The 18,024-nt window shown below is 39.2% G+C and overlaps 1 protein-coding gene across 1 annotated transcript in view; it reads right to left on the bottom strand.

The window, feature by feature from the left end:
• The window catches only part of VWF (von Willebrand factor), a 144,121-nt gene that overhangs the window by 10,304 nt on the left and 115,793 nt on the right, over positions 1 to 18,024 (bottom strand). The window contains exons 45-48 of the mRNA XM_027782874.2: positions 11,061 to 11,171; positions 8,945 to 9,128; positions 8,019 to 8,059; positions 3,004 to 3,120 (exon numbers count right to left, since the gene is read on the bottom strand). Coding sequence (XP_027638675.2) covers positions 3,004 to 3,120; positions 8,019 to 8,059; positions 8,945 to 9,128; positions 11,061 to 11,171 — 453 coding nt within the window. The remainder of the gene's footprint in view (positions 1 to 3,003; positions 3,121 to 8,018; positions 8,060 to 8,944; positions 9,129 to 11,060; positions 11,172 to 18,024) is intronic.

The following is an 18,024-nucleotide window of genomic DNA, read 5'->3' as shown; positions in this document are numbered from 1 at the left end:
ATCCTTGTATTGATTTATCATACAATAGGGAGAGAAGTTTATTTACAAGTACAAAGCCTCCTGTGACCACTATTATTTGACTGTAACAGTTGCAAGACCAGGTCCACTAAAAAACACATGACAGTAAGAGAGGGTAAGAAATGTTTTGAGTGACACACAGTTTGAATTTGTGCTGTGCAGGAGCTTCTCTGTAAAGCAAATAAATACTACCCATTGCAACCTCAAAAAGTAAAGTGTTTAAACAGTGGGCAGGGAAAGGGAAGAGTAAGGCTAAGGCGGGAAATGTGGACTATGGAAAGAAAAAGAAAATGATCTGATAAAACAAGAAGGTAAAAAAAGCATCAGAGAGGATATGTTGTAATAAAACTAAAAAGGAAGGAAAGAGAGAAAGATAGAAAAGGCAAAAAGAAAAAGAGAGAGGGGGAAAGGAAGAAAGGGAAAGAGGAAAAATGGAGCCCCATAAATGGCACAGAAAGGAAAAAACAGTGGCAGGGAAAGGAGCATGGGAGAATGAGCAGCACTAGATGGAGAGGAAGAAAGGTATACAGTGGATAAGGAGGGGGGGGAGCAACCAGAAAGGAACTGAGTTAACACATGAAGTGTCCCACAGTAATGTCTCCAGCTGCTACACATAACCAACAGCTGCTTGTGATGAGCTGAACATTTTTTAGACAACAAACACTTTCTGGTTGAGTGAAGGCATGCATATTATCCATATGTTTTTTATAGAAAAAGAATTTGGGGAGGGTGGGGGTTTGCTATTAAATCATTGGAAGAAAACGTAGTTCATTGTTAGTTAGGTGGATTTGCTCTACTAGCAAAAATTTAAGCACCTAAAGTAGGTCATAAAATGACAAATAAAAAAAAGATGACCCTGATGAGCAGAATAATCTGCACTTGGCTGCACTTCAATTACCAGAGCATTTACTTTCACAGCTTCAGCATCCAGTAGAAAGCAGGTGCTCCTGAGACAGCATATACTCTTAACCCATGATTTTATCCATTATGAAGGAATTGCGTTTAATCTGGGTATACCACGAAATCAATGACTCTGAGACAGGAAAGATCCCAAGTATGTATGTGAATCTCACTGGCCTTAGGGGAATGAAGACATTCTGTATCTTATTTGATAGTTTTTCCCCTCCAGCTCCACAGATTCATTACAATGGCTACAAAGGGATATGTACACCTAGACCTGCAACCTCCCTTGGGTAGCTGCACATCTCCTAAACACAAGTTGTTCACAGTGCTTAATAAGCCCAACTGGAAATTGCCCTTTCTTCAGAGTATTTTGTTTAGTCTGTACTTTTGGGTCAGGTAGGGGAAAAAAGCTGTTTGGGAATTGTGTGGGTGGCGAAAGAAGCAGGAGAGGAATGTTTCCCCATTTTTTTACCATGTATTTTATTGATTCCTCTACCTTTAAATTCTACAGCTGGCTTCTTGCATTGAAAACAAGATTTGATGTTTGTGTATTTTTGTGTGGGAACGTACATATGCACATATGTTTCTGGCCACAGATTCATTCTAGCGTGTCTGGGTTTTTTTCATTGATCTGCCAGGTTATTTCTGTGGAGGTGAGGAAGATGCTCAGCACTGAGCTTGGTCATTTATTTTCCTTTCAGAGGCTTATGTCTATAATCATACCTCACAGGAGGGGTGATATTAGGGTCTAGAACCACACAAAGTATTCCAGATTCTCCTTTTTGTCACAGGCTACACTCACATCAGCAGATAAAGAGGGTCAAGGCCAGTTTTCTGGCCCTGCAGACAAGGGGAACATGTATGTCTAAACTGTATTCTCCCCACAAAACAGGCTGGCCTTGGGTTGTCCTAACTACTGACCTGTGCCCAGACATTATTTGGAAGTTTTCTAGTTAGAAAAGGCCAGTTTGGACACTGCTGACAATTCTTCAGGACGTTGCAGGACATAATTGGAGCCTGCAGTCTCTGCAGTCTTGCTCTGTTTAGTTTATTAGTACAGATGAAACCCCAGAAACTTGACTTACTACACTGTCCTTTCTAGTTCTACTTCAGGACTGAAAAGTGGACTCATCAAGAACTCTGCCCCTCTTTTTTGCAGGGACTCTGTCAATGTATGCCCCTCCTAGATAACAGCCTGGAATCCCATATGATCACATTGGAGATATGGCTTTTTGGTGCAACAGCCAGTGCTTGTGCAGGCCCTAGGTCTGTTTGGGCCTGTTGGGCTCCATCTCTTATCCAGAGAAAGGCAGAAGAAGGGGCATTTAAGCCTTTTCCTACAAAACTTAGCTGCTGCTTTGTGCTGTTCAGACAAGGGAAGACCTAAGCCAGCCTCTGCAACTTGCTTAGGTCTCCTTCTACTTGAGGTATTGGCGCTAAGAGAGAAAATTGCATGACTGAGCAGGACTAGTCAGGCACTCTGGTCACACTGTTGGTCAGTGGAGCAAAAACAGGAGCTATGTGCCTCTGGCTTTCCCAGCCAAGCTCATTCCTTGCAGATGACGGCAGCAAAGACTTCAAAAAGACCAGTGGAACTTACGGGGACAATCACCTCAAATCACCTAAGGCATGGCTGGGAACCAGACAATTATTGAGCCCAGCTATTAGACAGTTTGAAATAGTCATAGAAAAACCCCTAAGGATGGAGACCTGACTGAGCTGCTGGTCTCTGGAGGGACAGATAATACTGTAGGAAAGGAGACACAGCAGTTTCTGTTGCAAATGATTTGCCAAACCTTATTTTGCCCTAAAGGTAAGTAGTCTAAAATACACAATAAAATGTGCCTGTGGACCTGAGTACTCCAAAAAGTTACCTTTCTTACACTCTGGGTTTAGATCAAATTTGCTATATTTCATCTAATTCAGAGAAAGAAAAACATGGGACCATGACTTCTCAGAAAAACTTAAAAGAGAGGCAACAGGTCCCCGAGATGTACAAAACAAACTGCTGTATACAATGAAGAACAAGATGTTTTCATCAGACACATTCTTAACCAGAACATCCAGACCACTTGCACTTACTATTGGACATGGTTCACAGCTTATTTTTGTACATGTCAGAGTATATCTCCGAGAAGATATTGACTGGAGGGAGCAACGACATGTCGTGCATCGATCCACCATCAGGCTTCTCCATGGCTGAAACATTAGAACCAGTTTGTAAGTCAGCAGTGTCTCCTCAGCAAAACTCAAATAAACAAGCAATTTTATTGAGGTTAAATCTCTTTCATTAAATCTTGCATTGTGATACTTTGCAAGAGAAAACAGAAAACCAAAGCCCCCACTTTCCAGAAACCCAAATTTTTGCATCTGTAATTCTACAACAAGCAGCATAGCATGAGGCTATTTTTCAAGTAAGCCCTTTATAATTCCTTAATCTGTAAAGTGGCATTGACATTTCTTTCTCGGTTGCTTACAAAGCTAGCAAGCAAGAAAGCAATCCTTGAAAGTGATGAGGAAGATTTTGTCATGAGCTATCCTAACTATCTATTACGTAGTTGCCACCACTTCATTTTTCCCAAGTGTAGTGAATTAGTTTGCCAATAAGTTTTTATTCTTGATCCATTGCAGCCCACAGATCATGGGTATTTGTTATTGTTCTTGTAATACCACCTAGAATCTCTAGAGTTATAAAAGCTCAAAATTGAGAAAGGAGAAAGAAAAACAAAAACAGAATTACTGAGTGAAGAACTGGACTTGACCATAGTTACAAGCACATCAGTGGCTGAGCTGGCACACAATTCAAATTCCCTGAGCACTTGCCCAGAACCTTGTTTGCTCGATCTCATCACCTTTTCAAAGCAAGTAAACACAGCACTTAAAATGTAGAGCAAAAATGCCGAACTATTAAATGGGAAACAAAAGGATGTGAAGTTACTAACTGGATTGCTAGTACTGAAAGGAATTCTAAATACAAAGTCTTTGTGCCTCCTAAGTACACAGCCTTTCATTTCAACACCAAAATAACAAATCCCTATGGTTGAAGGGACAAAATGGGAGAGGTCTATTCAAGATTTTCACAAAGAACTTCTATAACCTAATAAATAAGTAATAAATAAACAGACACTAAATATTGCTAAATTATAAAAACTTTGAGTTGTGCTTTGAAAGTCAATGGAATGTCATTGTTGACTTAATTTGGAAAAGGAATTTCCCATGCTACATATTATGCATATCCTCAAATCCTTTTTTTCTTGTTCCATACTAGTAAACACTCAGGGAACAAATGGAGCAAAACCAAGAAGCTGGCCAGAGTAAGTGTAAAGGTACTGTGTTTATGGGTAGTACAGGGCCAATACACTGGCATATACACTGGAGGACAAATGTTCTGATTAAAGAATTTAGATTACATTTTTAATCTGCACCCCAGCACAACAGAGGTCCTCAGGTGTCAGTGGTTTTCTATAACGCACCAGCAATAGCTATTACTTCTTTTTGTTTTGTGATCTAGAAAAAAGATCCTCCACCTACAACATGATGGAGATGGTAATACCAATAGGGAGATCCCTGCCTTTTGACACCTTAGCTTGAGACCTTGACATGGGACTCCAGCTTTCTTGGTTTAAACTTTTATAGTGAGTATCAGGTCATTAATCTGGAGGGTTCAAAGACTTTAATGGATGCAGGCATAAGGGCACACTCATAACATCTTCTTATGGGAGAGGGACAGATAGCAAATGTCATATGAAACTCCGTAGTTCTTGTTTACTGTCAACATTGGAAAGCATTCAGACACCACAGTGACAGTTCTAGTACAGACTACATGGCCTCACAAGGGCATTGGACCCACTGACACTGGTATTGCTCTACTGGTTAGTAGCTCCACATACATATGTGCAAATACACACAAAAGCCTTGCAAATCTGCAAGATGTCCTCGTCATGTTGACCTGTTTCAAAATATATTTGGATTTGTTCTCTTTACTCTCACAATTATACTTAATTCAGGCCCTCTAGAAGTAAATCCTTATCACAGAATGCCTCAGTAGCTCTAGGCTTTCGCATCATGAAGAAGGGGTCTATAAAGCCACAACTGATATTACGATTGATATCCTCAGTGGATCTTTTAATAGTTCTAACATTCCAATTGAATACAAAAAAAAAAAAAAGATAGATAAAGTTGAGTTTATATTAAAATCACTGTTATGGGCAGGAACATAGGGCTTACTAGAGACATGTTGAAACAAACTCTTCACACACAAGTGCCTTGAAGTTCTGGGAGAAGGTTTTACCTTGATCCGAAGTTTGCATCACAGCTTAGTTCTATGATATTTATTTAATGTATTTAAAGGGATCAGCATGCAAATGGCTTCAACAATGGCTTTCTGTGAATAAGCACAGCTTGGCATGACAGATCTGAATGAAATAATGGATTGATACATCTTTTTCACTTTATATAATACACATATCACATGTTTTCTTGGCTCACTTAAGACTGAAATGTCAACATCTGCTAACCCAGTGTTAGTCCGTGCAACCAAAATAACCTGCATAAAGCCCAAATCTACTCAGATCTCCTTCAAAAATGCCACTCAGTAAAAGCCTGGGAAAACAGATGAGTGATATAGATAATCCTTTTGGTAAATACAGCCACCTGCTTGGAAGTCTGCAGTTAAAGCCCACAGCATTGTTAAGAACAGCAGAATGAATGCAATACACCAAATTACTGGAATATAATATTGGTAACCAGATACAAGGCAAAAATGTAAAGGGATTAAGGACACAGTCAGTTAACAGAACTGCAGTAAAAGACTCAAAACTTGGAACTATTCAGTGAATGAGTTAATGGAGCAAAGTTTTCCCTTGATATAAAATGAAACTTGAAACCTATTCTTAAAAGACCCAGAATAAAGGTTTTGAAATCCAGGAAGTATAAACTTCTGTGGACATCACATCTTCCTTCCTGACCAGAACTCTGGAACAGTCATTGAAGCAGAGAATAGTGTAAGACAAAGCTGTAGTAATGCCAGCTGCTCAAAAGCCTTCAGACATATAGTTAATTAGCTTACAATGTCATTAAATGAAGCTAGTTTAATTTAAAACATTTTAATATAAGCTCTAATTTTATTTTATTATTTTACTTAAAACGGCCACTTCATTTAGAAATCTTCCAAGATTATATCTCAACTCGAATTTCACACTCTCCATCCTGAGAAAGTATTTTGCTAACTGCGTTGTTGAATGCAAACTTCAGTAACGCTTGAAATTTGCGCCAGCAAGAGCACAGAAGTAATGTAACAGCTGGGGCCTACCTACACCCCAAAATCTTGCACAGGCAGCGTTTGATAAGGCAGCCAATTGTCAGGAAGAACAATAATACATTTTAAAAGCTGTGCTAAAAGAGAAGAAAAGAAAAGCAGTTGAGGAGACAGCTTTTATGGATAGCCAAATAGCAAATAAGAATGAGTCAAAAATGTAGTTTCAAAATGTCAGCTGAAACACTTCATGAATTATACCAATTTTGGAAAATTTTGTTAAGATCAGATTTTTTTTTCACTTTTGTAAAAGCTGAAATATTTTAAGTCTTCAAAAAACTGATACTTCTCATTTTGCTCTCAACATGACATTTTGTTTCAGAATTTTCTGATGCTTAATTTTTCAAAGTATTCTGAAGTATTTTAAAACGCTTGAAAGCAGAAGAAAGACTTGACTTTACAGATCAGGTAAACATTTTGTTGGAAGAGAAAAAAATTAGTTGTTCATGAAAGAACAGCATGCAACTTCTTTTTTAACAGAATATGTATATATACACACATGCAGATCCTATATAACAGAAGGTGGCAGGAGCTAGCAGTTGCTATACTGCATGACATTTCCTACAAGTATGGGCTTTAGAAAATGCCACAACTAGTTTTGACAATATACCCTAGAGGAGACAAACAGACGAATCAAAGAGAAAGCAGATTATTTCAGATTTTACCACTTTAAAACCCTTCTCCCAGTGTTCTGACAAGAAAGGCAAAGTTATTCCTTGGATTTAATTCTACAGGGGAGTAATCCCCACACAGAATGATGGATGCTTGATGACAGGGCTTTAGCTCTAACAAACGGATAAACTTATGTCTATTGCCTATCAAAACCCCATCAAACCAGAAGAAATAGATGGAGAAAGGTTCTTTCTGCCATACCTCAAAAATCTAAATAGATTTGGGTAAATATACCTTTCAAATAAAGGAAAAAGACAGGCATACGTTGACAGTGCAGGAATACATAGGTTAAAAGTTAGGTTAAATGACTAAAGAGGACCTGTTTCCCTGGGGGATGATGAGAATATTCAGAGCTCTTTGACACCAGAGGTGCTGCCAGAATATGGATTTAGGGAAACAATGGACAATTGACAGAGCTCTCCAAAGATAAATTCGGCATAAATGAGATCAGATGCTTAACTCCCATCATTCCCACTGTCATGGGCTGGGTTAAACATATCTTAATCTATCCATTAAATATGCAGTTGAGAAAAAATTTCCTCTGAGGGCATATCAGCAGGGATCTTGAAAGGGAAAAGAGGTCAAACAGTGAGGAAGCTCAGCTTTCCTGTTCCTGCTAATAGCCAAGGAGGGATACCGCTCCTTCCACACAGGTGGAGCAAGAGTCTCCATCCTTTTTTAATCTGCCTTATCCTCTAGGTAGAATACGGGAAGTTTTTGCTTCCCCAAAGTGGGCAAGGATCATTTTTGAGATTATCCCTTGCAGATAGTTTCCTGTGTGTTTGGTAGCCTGCAAGTCATTACACAACACAGGTTACTACAGTTTCTAAGCACTTTTCTCAAGCATCCTTTCAAGATAAGGAAACATTACGGTCCCCATTTTGCAAAGATATTCATTGTCATATAGAAAGTGTCAGGGTCATGAATTGGACATACACACGCTGTCCCCTTTGTCATTGCCTTTACCCTAAGGTCTCACTTGCAGAGATTCTATCTGAACAAAGCTGCCCTATATGCTTATGTGTATTCTGGCAAGTTTGTGTCCTTCAAAAGCTCATTCATATATTTAAATGTCTTGCCATCACAGCAAATAAAAGGAAGTGTGTCTTACCCCAATAACAGTACCATTCAAAGGACAACCATCCAGGGGTACTGAAAAAAAAATAATATTCCTTTTAGCATTATCATTATCATGACATTACCAAGAGATAATAAACCACAGGTATGCTTTTTGACTTATTAGAGTCCCAACTGAGGACATTTAGACCTAGTTCACTGTAAAGAGGCATAATTGAGCCGTCTTACATTATACCTTGAAAGGCAGCAATTTCTCAGTTATCCTGAATTCCACCTCCAAATATTTCTTGCTGAGCTGTTTTTTAACAAGTACATAGCACAACAGAAATCTTCCCCTCCAAGCCTCACACTCTCAGAAGATGCATTCAGTTTTTCTGCAACTTACAGCATGTATTTCCCCTTCTCTCCCACTGCTAGCTCCTCACCCTGTTGTTGCATATATACTTGTCAATTAAACATGACTCGGAGTCTTCCCAGACTGAGGCCAATTAGCCAAATCTCCTGATCTGGACTTTTGCCCCAGGCCTATGCTAGGAAATGGCCACAGCCACAATGCTTAGAGACATTCAGAAGACATCAAGGCTGCATGCAAACTCCAAGTTCATAGCAGGCACTGAGGAGAGCGCTGAATCTTCCTAGGCCAGAAACATATCAAGACCCCTTGTAAATGTTTAACAATGCAGGCTAGAGCTGTAGAAACATAGCCTGGTATGCCTCTTTGAAGCAATGCAAAATACCTTCAACAGTAAGTAGTTCAAGAGGAGACAGTGAACATCAGTTGGAAAGAGAAAGTAATAGCAGCAGGATCTATTGTACTAAATGTCTAAATTATAAGGAGAGCTTAAAGAAGTACTATGCTTGCATAACATACACTTTTGAAATTGCTGTTAAGAGGCAGGAGATCAACACATGAGATGATTCATTCTCTAGTGATTCCATTTGTCATACACCAAAGCTTACCACATCTGCAGGAAGGACAGCAGTCTATTATTTGGTCACAACGTAGTTCAGTACCCTCTGGACAGTCAGGCACATCCATTTGAGAGCAAGAAACATTCTTTTGCTGTACAAAAACCTCATTGTTCACCCGGACACACTCATTGATAACACAACGGTTGAAGGGGGATCGCCACTCTGTGCCAACCTGATGGGAAATTGTAAAAGGATTAAATATAGGCAGCTGTATTTGTGCCACTGGATAGATGGAAGACCATCACAGTCAACATGCTGGTTTGCAAAAAGCACATTTACTGCATGAGGAACAGTCTGTCACCCAATTCTCCTAAAATCCTGACAGCTACAATCAGTTTATAGAACAGTCTGCTGCTTGGTTTGTGAGGTGTAGGAGTTACAGAAGTTTCCTTAAGTGAAAAATAAAGGGGCAGATGAAATAGCATGTGAAAAAGAAAAAGCACTCTTAAGTGGATTTAAATCTACGTTTGTTACCCAGCCGCTGGCTGCACTGCATTGCACTGTAGCCAAGCTGGCCCTCTTTCTGCAGGAACCTGCTGCACACCAGCTCTGCTAAGCCCAAAGGAGGCTTTGGCAATAGGCTCCAGACCTGGAAATACTTGCAAATGTAGAAGTGACCAGATTCTGTTGACAGCCTTACTGATTACAATCACCCGTGGGGCAGACAAGGCAGGAACTTCAGGAGCTATTATGGGAAGTATCACCACAGGCCAGAAAGAAGATGCTGTCACAGTTCAGCACTGGGAGGAGCTGATCACTGCTTTGAAGCTGTATGCTTCTTCCACTGTGAACACTCTTCGAATGCACTTCAAGAACAGTGAAAGTGAAAATCAGATCCCCAGCTCCAGTAAATTCAAACATCTTTGCTCAGAAAATTAGGGAATACTTTTCTCTCACGTGTTACATATTTACTTCTTTGTTGCTGACAGGAGAGTTGAAAAACGACATAGCAAGAAAAAGACCCCAGAGTACAAGGATCTATTACTCCATTAGGACAACAGAAATCAGTAAGATACAGTGCGACATTAAAATAGGCCTTCTGCAGGCTTGTTTTATGAAGCAGAGAAGAATATTGATCCACATTAAGACATGCTCTTGGTAAAATCAGGGAAGGGGCAAAGCTGCAAAATGATACATTAAGATTTTTTTAAAAAAAAAAAAAATGCAGACTGCTTTTGTAAAAGAAGCAATTAAAAATATTAAATATGTGAACAAAATACGAAAATGCAGACACATCATAAAGCACAACACTTAGAGAAGAAAAGATGGGGAAAAGGTGTATTATTTTAAACATATTTAACTTACTTTTCCTGCCTTTGTTGAATCCAAAGCTCTGCATAGGATTAAGCAATTTAATGCTACTAGTGCATGCAAAGACTTGCCAGGGGTGGTTGGGTTAGGGAAAGAACAAAGCAAGCAGCCTGAAGGAATTAAAAACATAGGCAAGAAAAGAAACAAATATTCATATAGCTTTCCCAAACGGTAAGGTATCTGCAGTGCATTTTAAATGGTTATTGCATGCACTCATTTCCCATTGGGTCTTTGAATCCTAAGGGAAGAGGCACACTGCTGAAAATAAATTGATATTTTGAACAGAAAACAAATGTGGCCTGGACCATGGCGGTCTGATCTGACATGCAGCAATCTTGCAGTCACAGAATAATTAATATTATTATCCTCTTTACTTCCTAATATGTCAGTGTATACCAAATAGGATATCCTATCTGAATAGAACTATGAAATTCAAGTAATCCACTACCCTGTCTACCTGCTCCCCATACAATAATACAAATTAATTGGGATAATTTAAACAAATAGCCTACAGCCAGAGAAGCATCTTGCCCTATCGACATTCTTTTGAGCTACCATTTGTGAAATTAATAATTTTACACAAAAATATTGCTTCCTTAGAGCCCAAAAACAGTGTGGAGGATTTTCTTGTTAGGACCAAGTAAGTCACATGCCCCAGAAAACATTGTTTTTCAGCACTGTTTGATGTACAGAAGAAACAGCTCACATTTTCTTCGCCTCCTTCCACGGAGAACAAAATAATTTCAGGGAACTTCTGCTAGAAGAGGAAGGGTCCACGCTACCACCACCTCACCTCATGCAAACGAGAGTCTGCATCACCCCGAGACCAGAACAGTTGCTCTTCACAGGCAGTCTTCTGGCATTTCCCACAACACTCCCCTTCTTGGACAATATACTTGTAACCCTGTAGAAGAAAAGAAAAGGACTGACTGATCCAGGAATATGATACAAATGAGGAGATTAATCCTCAAAGAAAGCACCGGGATAAATGTTTAATATTAGCAACTATTTACATAAAGGGGAGTTTGAAAACAGAATTTTAAGGCCATGTGCTGCTATTACAGAACAAACAAGTGGTCCACCCAGCTCAGCATCCTGTTAAATGGTTAACATCACCTGTCAGAAAAAATAAATTAAAATGCATGCAACATTAGGAGCAGAAATTCTTATCTCATTAGTTACTGCTTAATATATATTTTGAAGACATATTCACTTCAGCTACATGGACTAACTAGGTAATATCCTTGCTCAGGTCATGCCAATCAACTAATGGGCCTTTTGAGGGTATCAGCTTCTCTAGCATGGTATGGAGCACCACTTCTTGAGCACAGAAAAGGCTGAAGGTGCCTAATAATAATAATAAAAAAAAAATCACCCTGAAAGATATTCCTTTTGCTAGGATCTGCTCAAATACGTAAGAGCACAGAGATATGCCACAAGACAGAAAAAACCAATGACATAAACAGGCAGAAATGGAAAGGGAAGAGGTAAAAGAGAAATGCTTTCAGACGACCCTGAGCTATGTCAACAGCATTTAGCAGCAGTCATTTCCAAATGTCAGTTTATTGTATGCCAGCAGTTTCTTTCATGCATTAGCACGTTGTAAAGACCAAGTCTTTCCAATAATATGGCCCTACAGAGTGCAAAAGGAAGAAGTACATCCACTTCCAAGGGTGATTATCAAAATTGCTGCTATTTGGTAGATTTTGAGAGAAAACTGTATGTGAATGTTAAGAATACAGTTTTTAAAAAATCAGTACTTCAAATGGCCTCTCTTTTCATATATGAGTCATACATAATTATGAGAACTTTTATCGGGTATTTTAAAAATCATTAAGAGAGAGATATATAAAATACTATTTTACAGCAGAAAAAGAAATTCTAGGAGCATCTTGGATGTTAATCAGCACTAACATGTCCCCTTTCCACCCCTGAGGATTCAGCCTGAGCACATTCAGACACCTGACTGCCCTGTGCTGAAACAGAGGGAAGGGCTGGTCAGACAAGTAGTCCAGGGACCAGTTTTGACTGAACATTTCATCTTTCCATCTCCTGAAGCAACTAGCCAAATATTCAACCACTGGAATATCTAACTGAAAGCAAGGAGCTGTAATCAAATTTAGAAATAATATATTCCACGTTTAATAGCTAGGCAGTCTCTAAGGGGCAAAATGTAAAAATGTAACTCTGATTTCAATACAGAGTTGAAGGAAAGATGTTCTGTCAAAGAAAATATTGTTCATGTGAAAAATGTCCATGAAAATAAGCATCACTTTATTCTGGTCAGCCCCTTTGAACTGAAATGCTGAAGTATTCCCAAATGTTCCCTCCCCCTTCATGAACTGTCCTTGATTCGCAATATGAAGCACATTAGCAAACCTTGATAATCAGCAGACTTTCATATGGAAGTGCATTTTGTATAATGTCATAAAATATAATACCAGAGTTTGACCTAGCTTTGCAGAAAAAGTTGTGCCATTGAGCATTTCATTTTATATGACTTTTATCTGCTAAATACATATCTGAAGTATCTGAAATATGGGATACAACTTATTTGTGCGGCAAACTCAGAGAAGTAAAACTCCATGAGGTTTTTATGCCCAGAATAAAGCAAAATCCAGCTGCAGAACTCGGATTTCACTAAGTTGGTTTGAACACAGCCCGCAAACAAAACACAGTGCAAACAAAAAGGTGCTATGCGGCAGACTCCAGGGGTGATTTGCACCCCTAAGGCACTGACAAAGATGTTGGTTTTGAACAGTTCAACCTGCCTGTGTGGCCCGTTTGGTGCTTAGTGCGTTCACAGTATGGGGGCTCTGACTCCTAAGGGGAAGAAACACTGGAGATCACAGCTCCTGACCTCAGCACCTGCTGAGATTCTCCTAACACAACCCCTGAACCACCACAGACTACAAACCCATCTCAGAAAACAAACCTGCAGACTGCAGTAGTCTACAAGCTCCTCAAAAAGCTGACCACCCATCTGTACTTGAGCAGTAAGGCCAACAGTGATTGCCTGCTGTCACAGATACTTCACAGCACGGCAAACATTTCACCATCAGAAAACGCACCTTCTTTTTACCTTACACCATGGAAATTTGGGTCCAGAGGAAAAAAAAAAAAAAAGCTTTACGTTTAATTCTAAAGGTGGTCATTTTTAAGGTTGCATCTAAGAAAAGGATAATGTAGTGTTCATTTTGAGGCTGACGAGGTGGGGGTGTCCCAGTTAGATGACTTATGTACAAAGAGTATATGTTACCGGGATTATTCCTGAGCTGTACCATCTATGAACATGAACATCTGACAAGTCTCGTATACTGTGCTGTTGAAGGTTAACATTAGACTGAACTAGGCAGAGTAAGCAGTATCCATCTCTTCTTTCATTGTTTTTCATTTTCTGGCATATAGAGATGCCAGTGTTTGCCATAGTTTGTTCAAGGATCCACTTACAGTCAATATTCTGTTGTTCCCTACTTTTATTGGACTGGATCCGCTGCTTTATTCTCCTCCACGTTGTGATGACTTTTTTATTTATTTTTTTTTCCCCAAACACAGACTTCAAACAGGGAATTAAAATTCAGAAGCCCTCAGTAAGTGTACGACTGCCCATCAAACTGAAAGGCAGATTGCTGTCCTCAGGACTAAAAAAATGCCCTGGGAGGTAAGGGATAAGGCAACACAAGGCAGCCCTTGCATTTGAACAGGTGCATGTGGGTGACTTGAGAGCGATAATCAGCAGCTGTGACAGAGAACCTAACAAGTGCTCAGTTATGCTGCCAGATCAGGCTGTTTAATCAAACACAAATGCAGAGATAAAGCTCATCTCCCGTGCAGAGGGTGAAAGCATATGGATTAAGACCTTTGCGGGGGGGATGGATTTTGTGTGCTTTTGAACTGGAGCTTAGCTTGTGACAAACAAAAGAGGAATGCAGATTAATTCTGTAGCATTCAGAGAATGCACATTTTTCATTGCCTACTCAAGGCTACTAGAGGGATCCACACAGACTATGGCTTGGCATATTTGTGCACTCCCTCTTTTGTTTTAGGGTTTCTCAGGATACGTAGTTCATCTTTTCACAGGTGCTAAGGTTTTGGCCAGAAAATTCTGTCAGCTGCCTTTTGGCCACAAAGCAAGCAAGAAAGGACAGAAATCATTCCTCAATGTAGTATTCTTAAGAAGGCTTCAGTATCTGCCTTATACATATTGAGGTGACAGTACCTAGAGAGGGTAGGAGGAACCAAAGAGAATGAAAATTACAAGAGTAGACTGAGGAAAACCCAGTAGGAACGATATAAATCAACTTGAAATGATGAAAGCAAAATCTTCAGTGGTGAAGAATCAGCACAATTCTAGAGATTTCCCTGGAGCTGCATTCATTTACCCCAGGAGAGGACTGAATTCTCTGTTTGCAAGTCTCTAGAACATTAAAGTATCATTTCCTAATTTCCATAAAAAATTATGCTTAAAGTGCAAGTACTATGTTTGAAATTACCTCCCAACAAGACTTTCACAGTTTTTAAATGAGATCCTGAACATTTAATATCCAAACAACATTCTTCCTTTTACTTTAGTTTCTTTGACCCCCTTAATATAGATTACTAAGCCACTTACTACCATGCATTACATGCTACTTCAAAGGAAAATATCCATTTGAAATATTGAAGATTAAAGCCACAGCTTTTGTAGTCAGAATCTATTACAACCATAATTCACTATGCCTTTGCACATAGGCTACAAATGTTCTTTATTTTAATTTAATTAATCAAGAGGTTTGAAAATCTAACATAACTAATTTACACACACTTAGCCAAATGGCTTTGTCTTAAACACTTATGCCAGAAAATTATGCTTCGTTCTTCTCATAATCATCTAATACTTTAAATTATCCAGTACTTTAAATCACACTCCTTTATAGCACTTACAAAGTGCCTAACTCCAAGAACACTGACAGAAATTAAGCAAAGCAAGTGCTTCCTTCACTACTACTGATCTTAAGATGCTTTAAAAGCTGTTACCCTGTTTATCACCATGACTCTCTGAAGGGATGTAGTCTGATACACTCTCAGAGAAATAATTTCACTGCCGTCACTCCTCCCTGTGGCACATGCAATAACTGCAGCAATCACCTGCTTGCTTTCTCACAACTTTGGTAAGGGAAAGATAGTACAGAAAAAGTGAGGGGACTATGGCATACAATGAAGCAAATCCACACCTGGTTTGCTAGTGAGAAGTCTGTGTTTGCTGTTATAACCTCCTTAGAGAACTGTGGGATTGGTTCATTTCAATGAAACATCCACTCTTTTTCCATATCGTTTCTTGCTAAAACTACAGATACAATTTGAGTTTAATTTTATCATACTCAGGAGAACAGTAGCACCATTCATTCATCAGGGTGAAGGAGTTAGTATATTCATTACTTTGGGGTTTTTTCTCTCTTTTTGTGTAGCTAGATAAAAACCTGTAAGCTGTTTTCCCAGCAGTCAGCTGACATAGACAACAATGATACTGCACAACTTTAGGACCAGGCAATGGAATTAATAACCCTGAGCAGCAGAGAGTTTGGACATCATCTTAGTAATGATCGATGATTAAAGCATGTCTTTAATGTCAATACGACTTTCAATGACATCCAATCTAAACTGAAAAATAAGCTTTAAGGCCAATTCAAACCGGATAACAGAACTTCTTTAGTCCTTAATATGTATATCCACTGAATCAGGAATAAGCAGAGGAAAAAAAAAAAATTGAGCTCTCCAGGTTCTCCAACAGCTATGGTTTTGGTTGTACAACTCTGATAACCATTAAATGAGCAGAAGAAATGGCAGATTCCCAAAAAGAACTGGCATGGTTTCCACCAAGGCTGTTTTGTTTGTTTTAAAGAAAGGTTTTTGACACTGCAATGGTTACAGCTGATTTGCCAAGAAACTGCAGCTTAGCATTAATAATACTTTATTAGAATAATAAATTATTGATGAAGCTATGGCTATCAACCAAAACACATCCAGATACTTTAGATCTCTTATTTCATAGTAATTCATAGTAATTTCATAGTAATTGCCATACTAGAAACAAGTCCCTTCTATAAACGGAAATTGAAGGAATTGTCTTGCAACAGCTGAAAGCTCTCACATCTGCACTCATGGTTTTCACTGCATTGAGCATCCTCAAGCTTTCTCACCAAACCTTACTTTGCAGAAAGAGCACTAGCTGGATTTTGTAATTTTGTAATGGACTGGGGGTTTTGCTTTGGTTAATATAGTCAAATTTCAGTGCATGATTTACTGTTTTAAAATACATGTTAGTGTAAATTCAAATAAGAATTTAAAACAAGTCAGACAGTGTAGGGTTCCTACAGCAACATTAATTCAGCCATGAGGTAAGGCACATATATGCTCTATGCCCATGGTCAGTCTTTGACTCCCAGGCACATTATTAACGACGTCTTTCCAAAAGCAAAAGGAACAGCTCTAACTTCTCATAGCTGTATATACAAGGTTTGCTAATGAAGAGCTTTCTTCCAAATGTAACTGAACAAAAGCAAGGATGAAGAACACATATTGTGTCGATTTTTCTTAGCCTCTGTTCTGAATGCAACTGCACCAAAGGGACTCACAAAAAAAAAAAAAAAAAAAAAAAAAAAAAAAGAAGAAAAAAGCAGACTTTTTAAAACTGGTTAAAAGGTTTGGGAATAACAGTGGGAAATGGGCTGCAAAGATTTGGAGACTTGGCAGAGGAGGGAAATGTGTATGCCATATTTGTTTGGAGATTCACTGTATTTCCAGCAAGAAGAAAAAAGCCTACTCCCGAAGCAGAAGAAAACCAAGTGAATTTTGTCTCACATGCAGCACTAGATAACCCAGAACATCACAGCAGCATCCCAGTCAGCATAGTGAATCAAACACAGAAGGAGCACCTGTCCCTTCAGATAGTTAAAGGTTTTGCAGTTATTGCTGTAGTATGCCCTTCTTTGCACTTCCCACTGACAAATTCCAGCTGGTCACCTCTAATGACACCAGGGCAGTCTGTTGAGTCACAGGCCAACATGCAGACTTTTATCAGCTACAGGACCACTGAAAGCACTGATAATACAAGACATATTTGGAAATGCTTGCTGCTTAGCCAACTGTTTGAATTTTGTGTGGCCTAATGCAATATATAGCCCAACATGAACATTTAAAAAGCAACTTGGAAATCTGAATAGCATTAACTAGCTCATCTTTGCTTCTTCACTGAGGCAAAAAACCAAATTAGCTTATTCTGGGCTTCACTTCACGGTTCAGGGAAGATTAAACCCATGGGGAAAATTCATGGGTCAGCAAAAGGCCTGCAGAGAATATTCTGAGTCCCAGACAGCCACATCTGGTTGCTCGACATGGACCTTGTGTCCCGTGCAGCTTACTCAACTTGCAGATCGTGAACATACCAGACCACAGAATAAGGAGGAGATGCTTCAAGTCAGATGTGTCTTTTCCTGAATGGAATTGGCTAATACCATGAAGAACTATCTCAGTTAATCCATGTATATACTGAAAGCTTTAAAAAGTGGCAAAATGTTTTTGATGTTTGCAACACAACTTCTCCAGCCATGGCAGTTGGCAAGGAGTGTGGGTTGTCAGCATTTGGCTGGGCAACATCATCTGCCACCTGCTTTTTCTGCAGACCCAAGCTGTGTATTTCCACTGTCCTCACTGACTGACCCAACCACGTTAACCTCACAAAGCAAGGACATGAGAAGGCTCAGGGACTATGGGTACAA

The sequence above is a fragment of the Falco peregrinus genome, chromosome 6 (assembly GCF_023634155.1).
Source record: "Falco peregrinus isolate bFalPer1 chromosome 6, bFalPer1.pri, whole genome shotgun sequence".
Classification (NCBI taxonomy): domain Eukaryota; kingdom Metazoa; phylum Chordata; class Aves; order Falconiformes; family Falconidae; genus Falco; species Falco peregrinus.
This window is presented reverse-complemented; position numbering and strand designations above follow the sequence as displayed.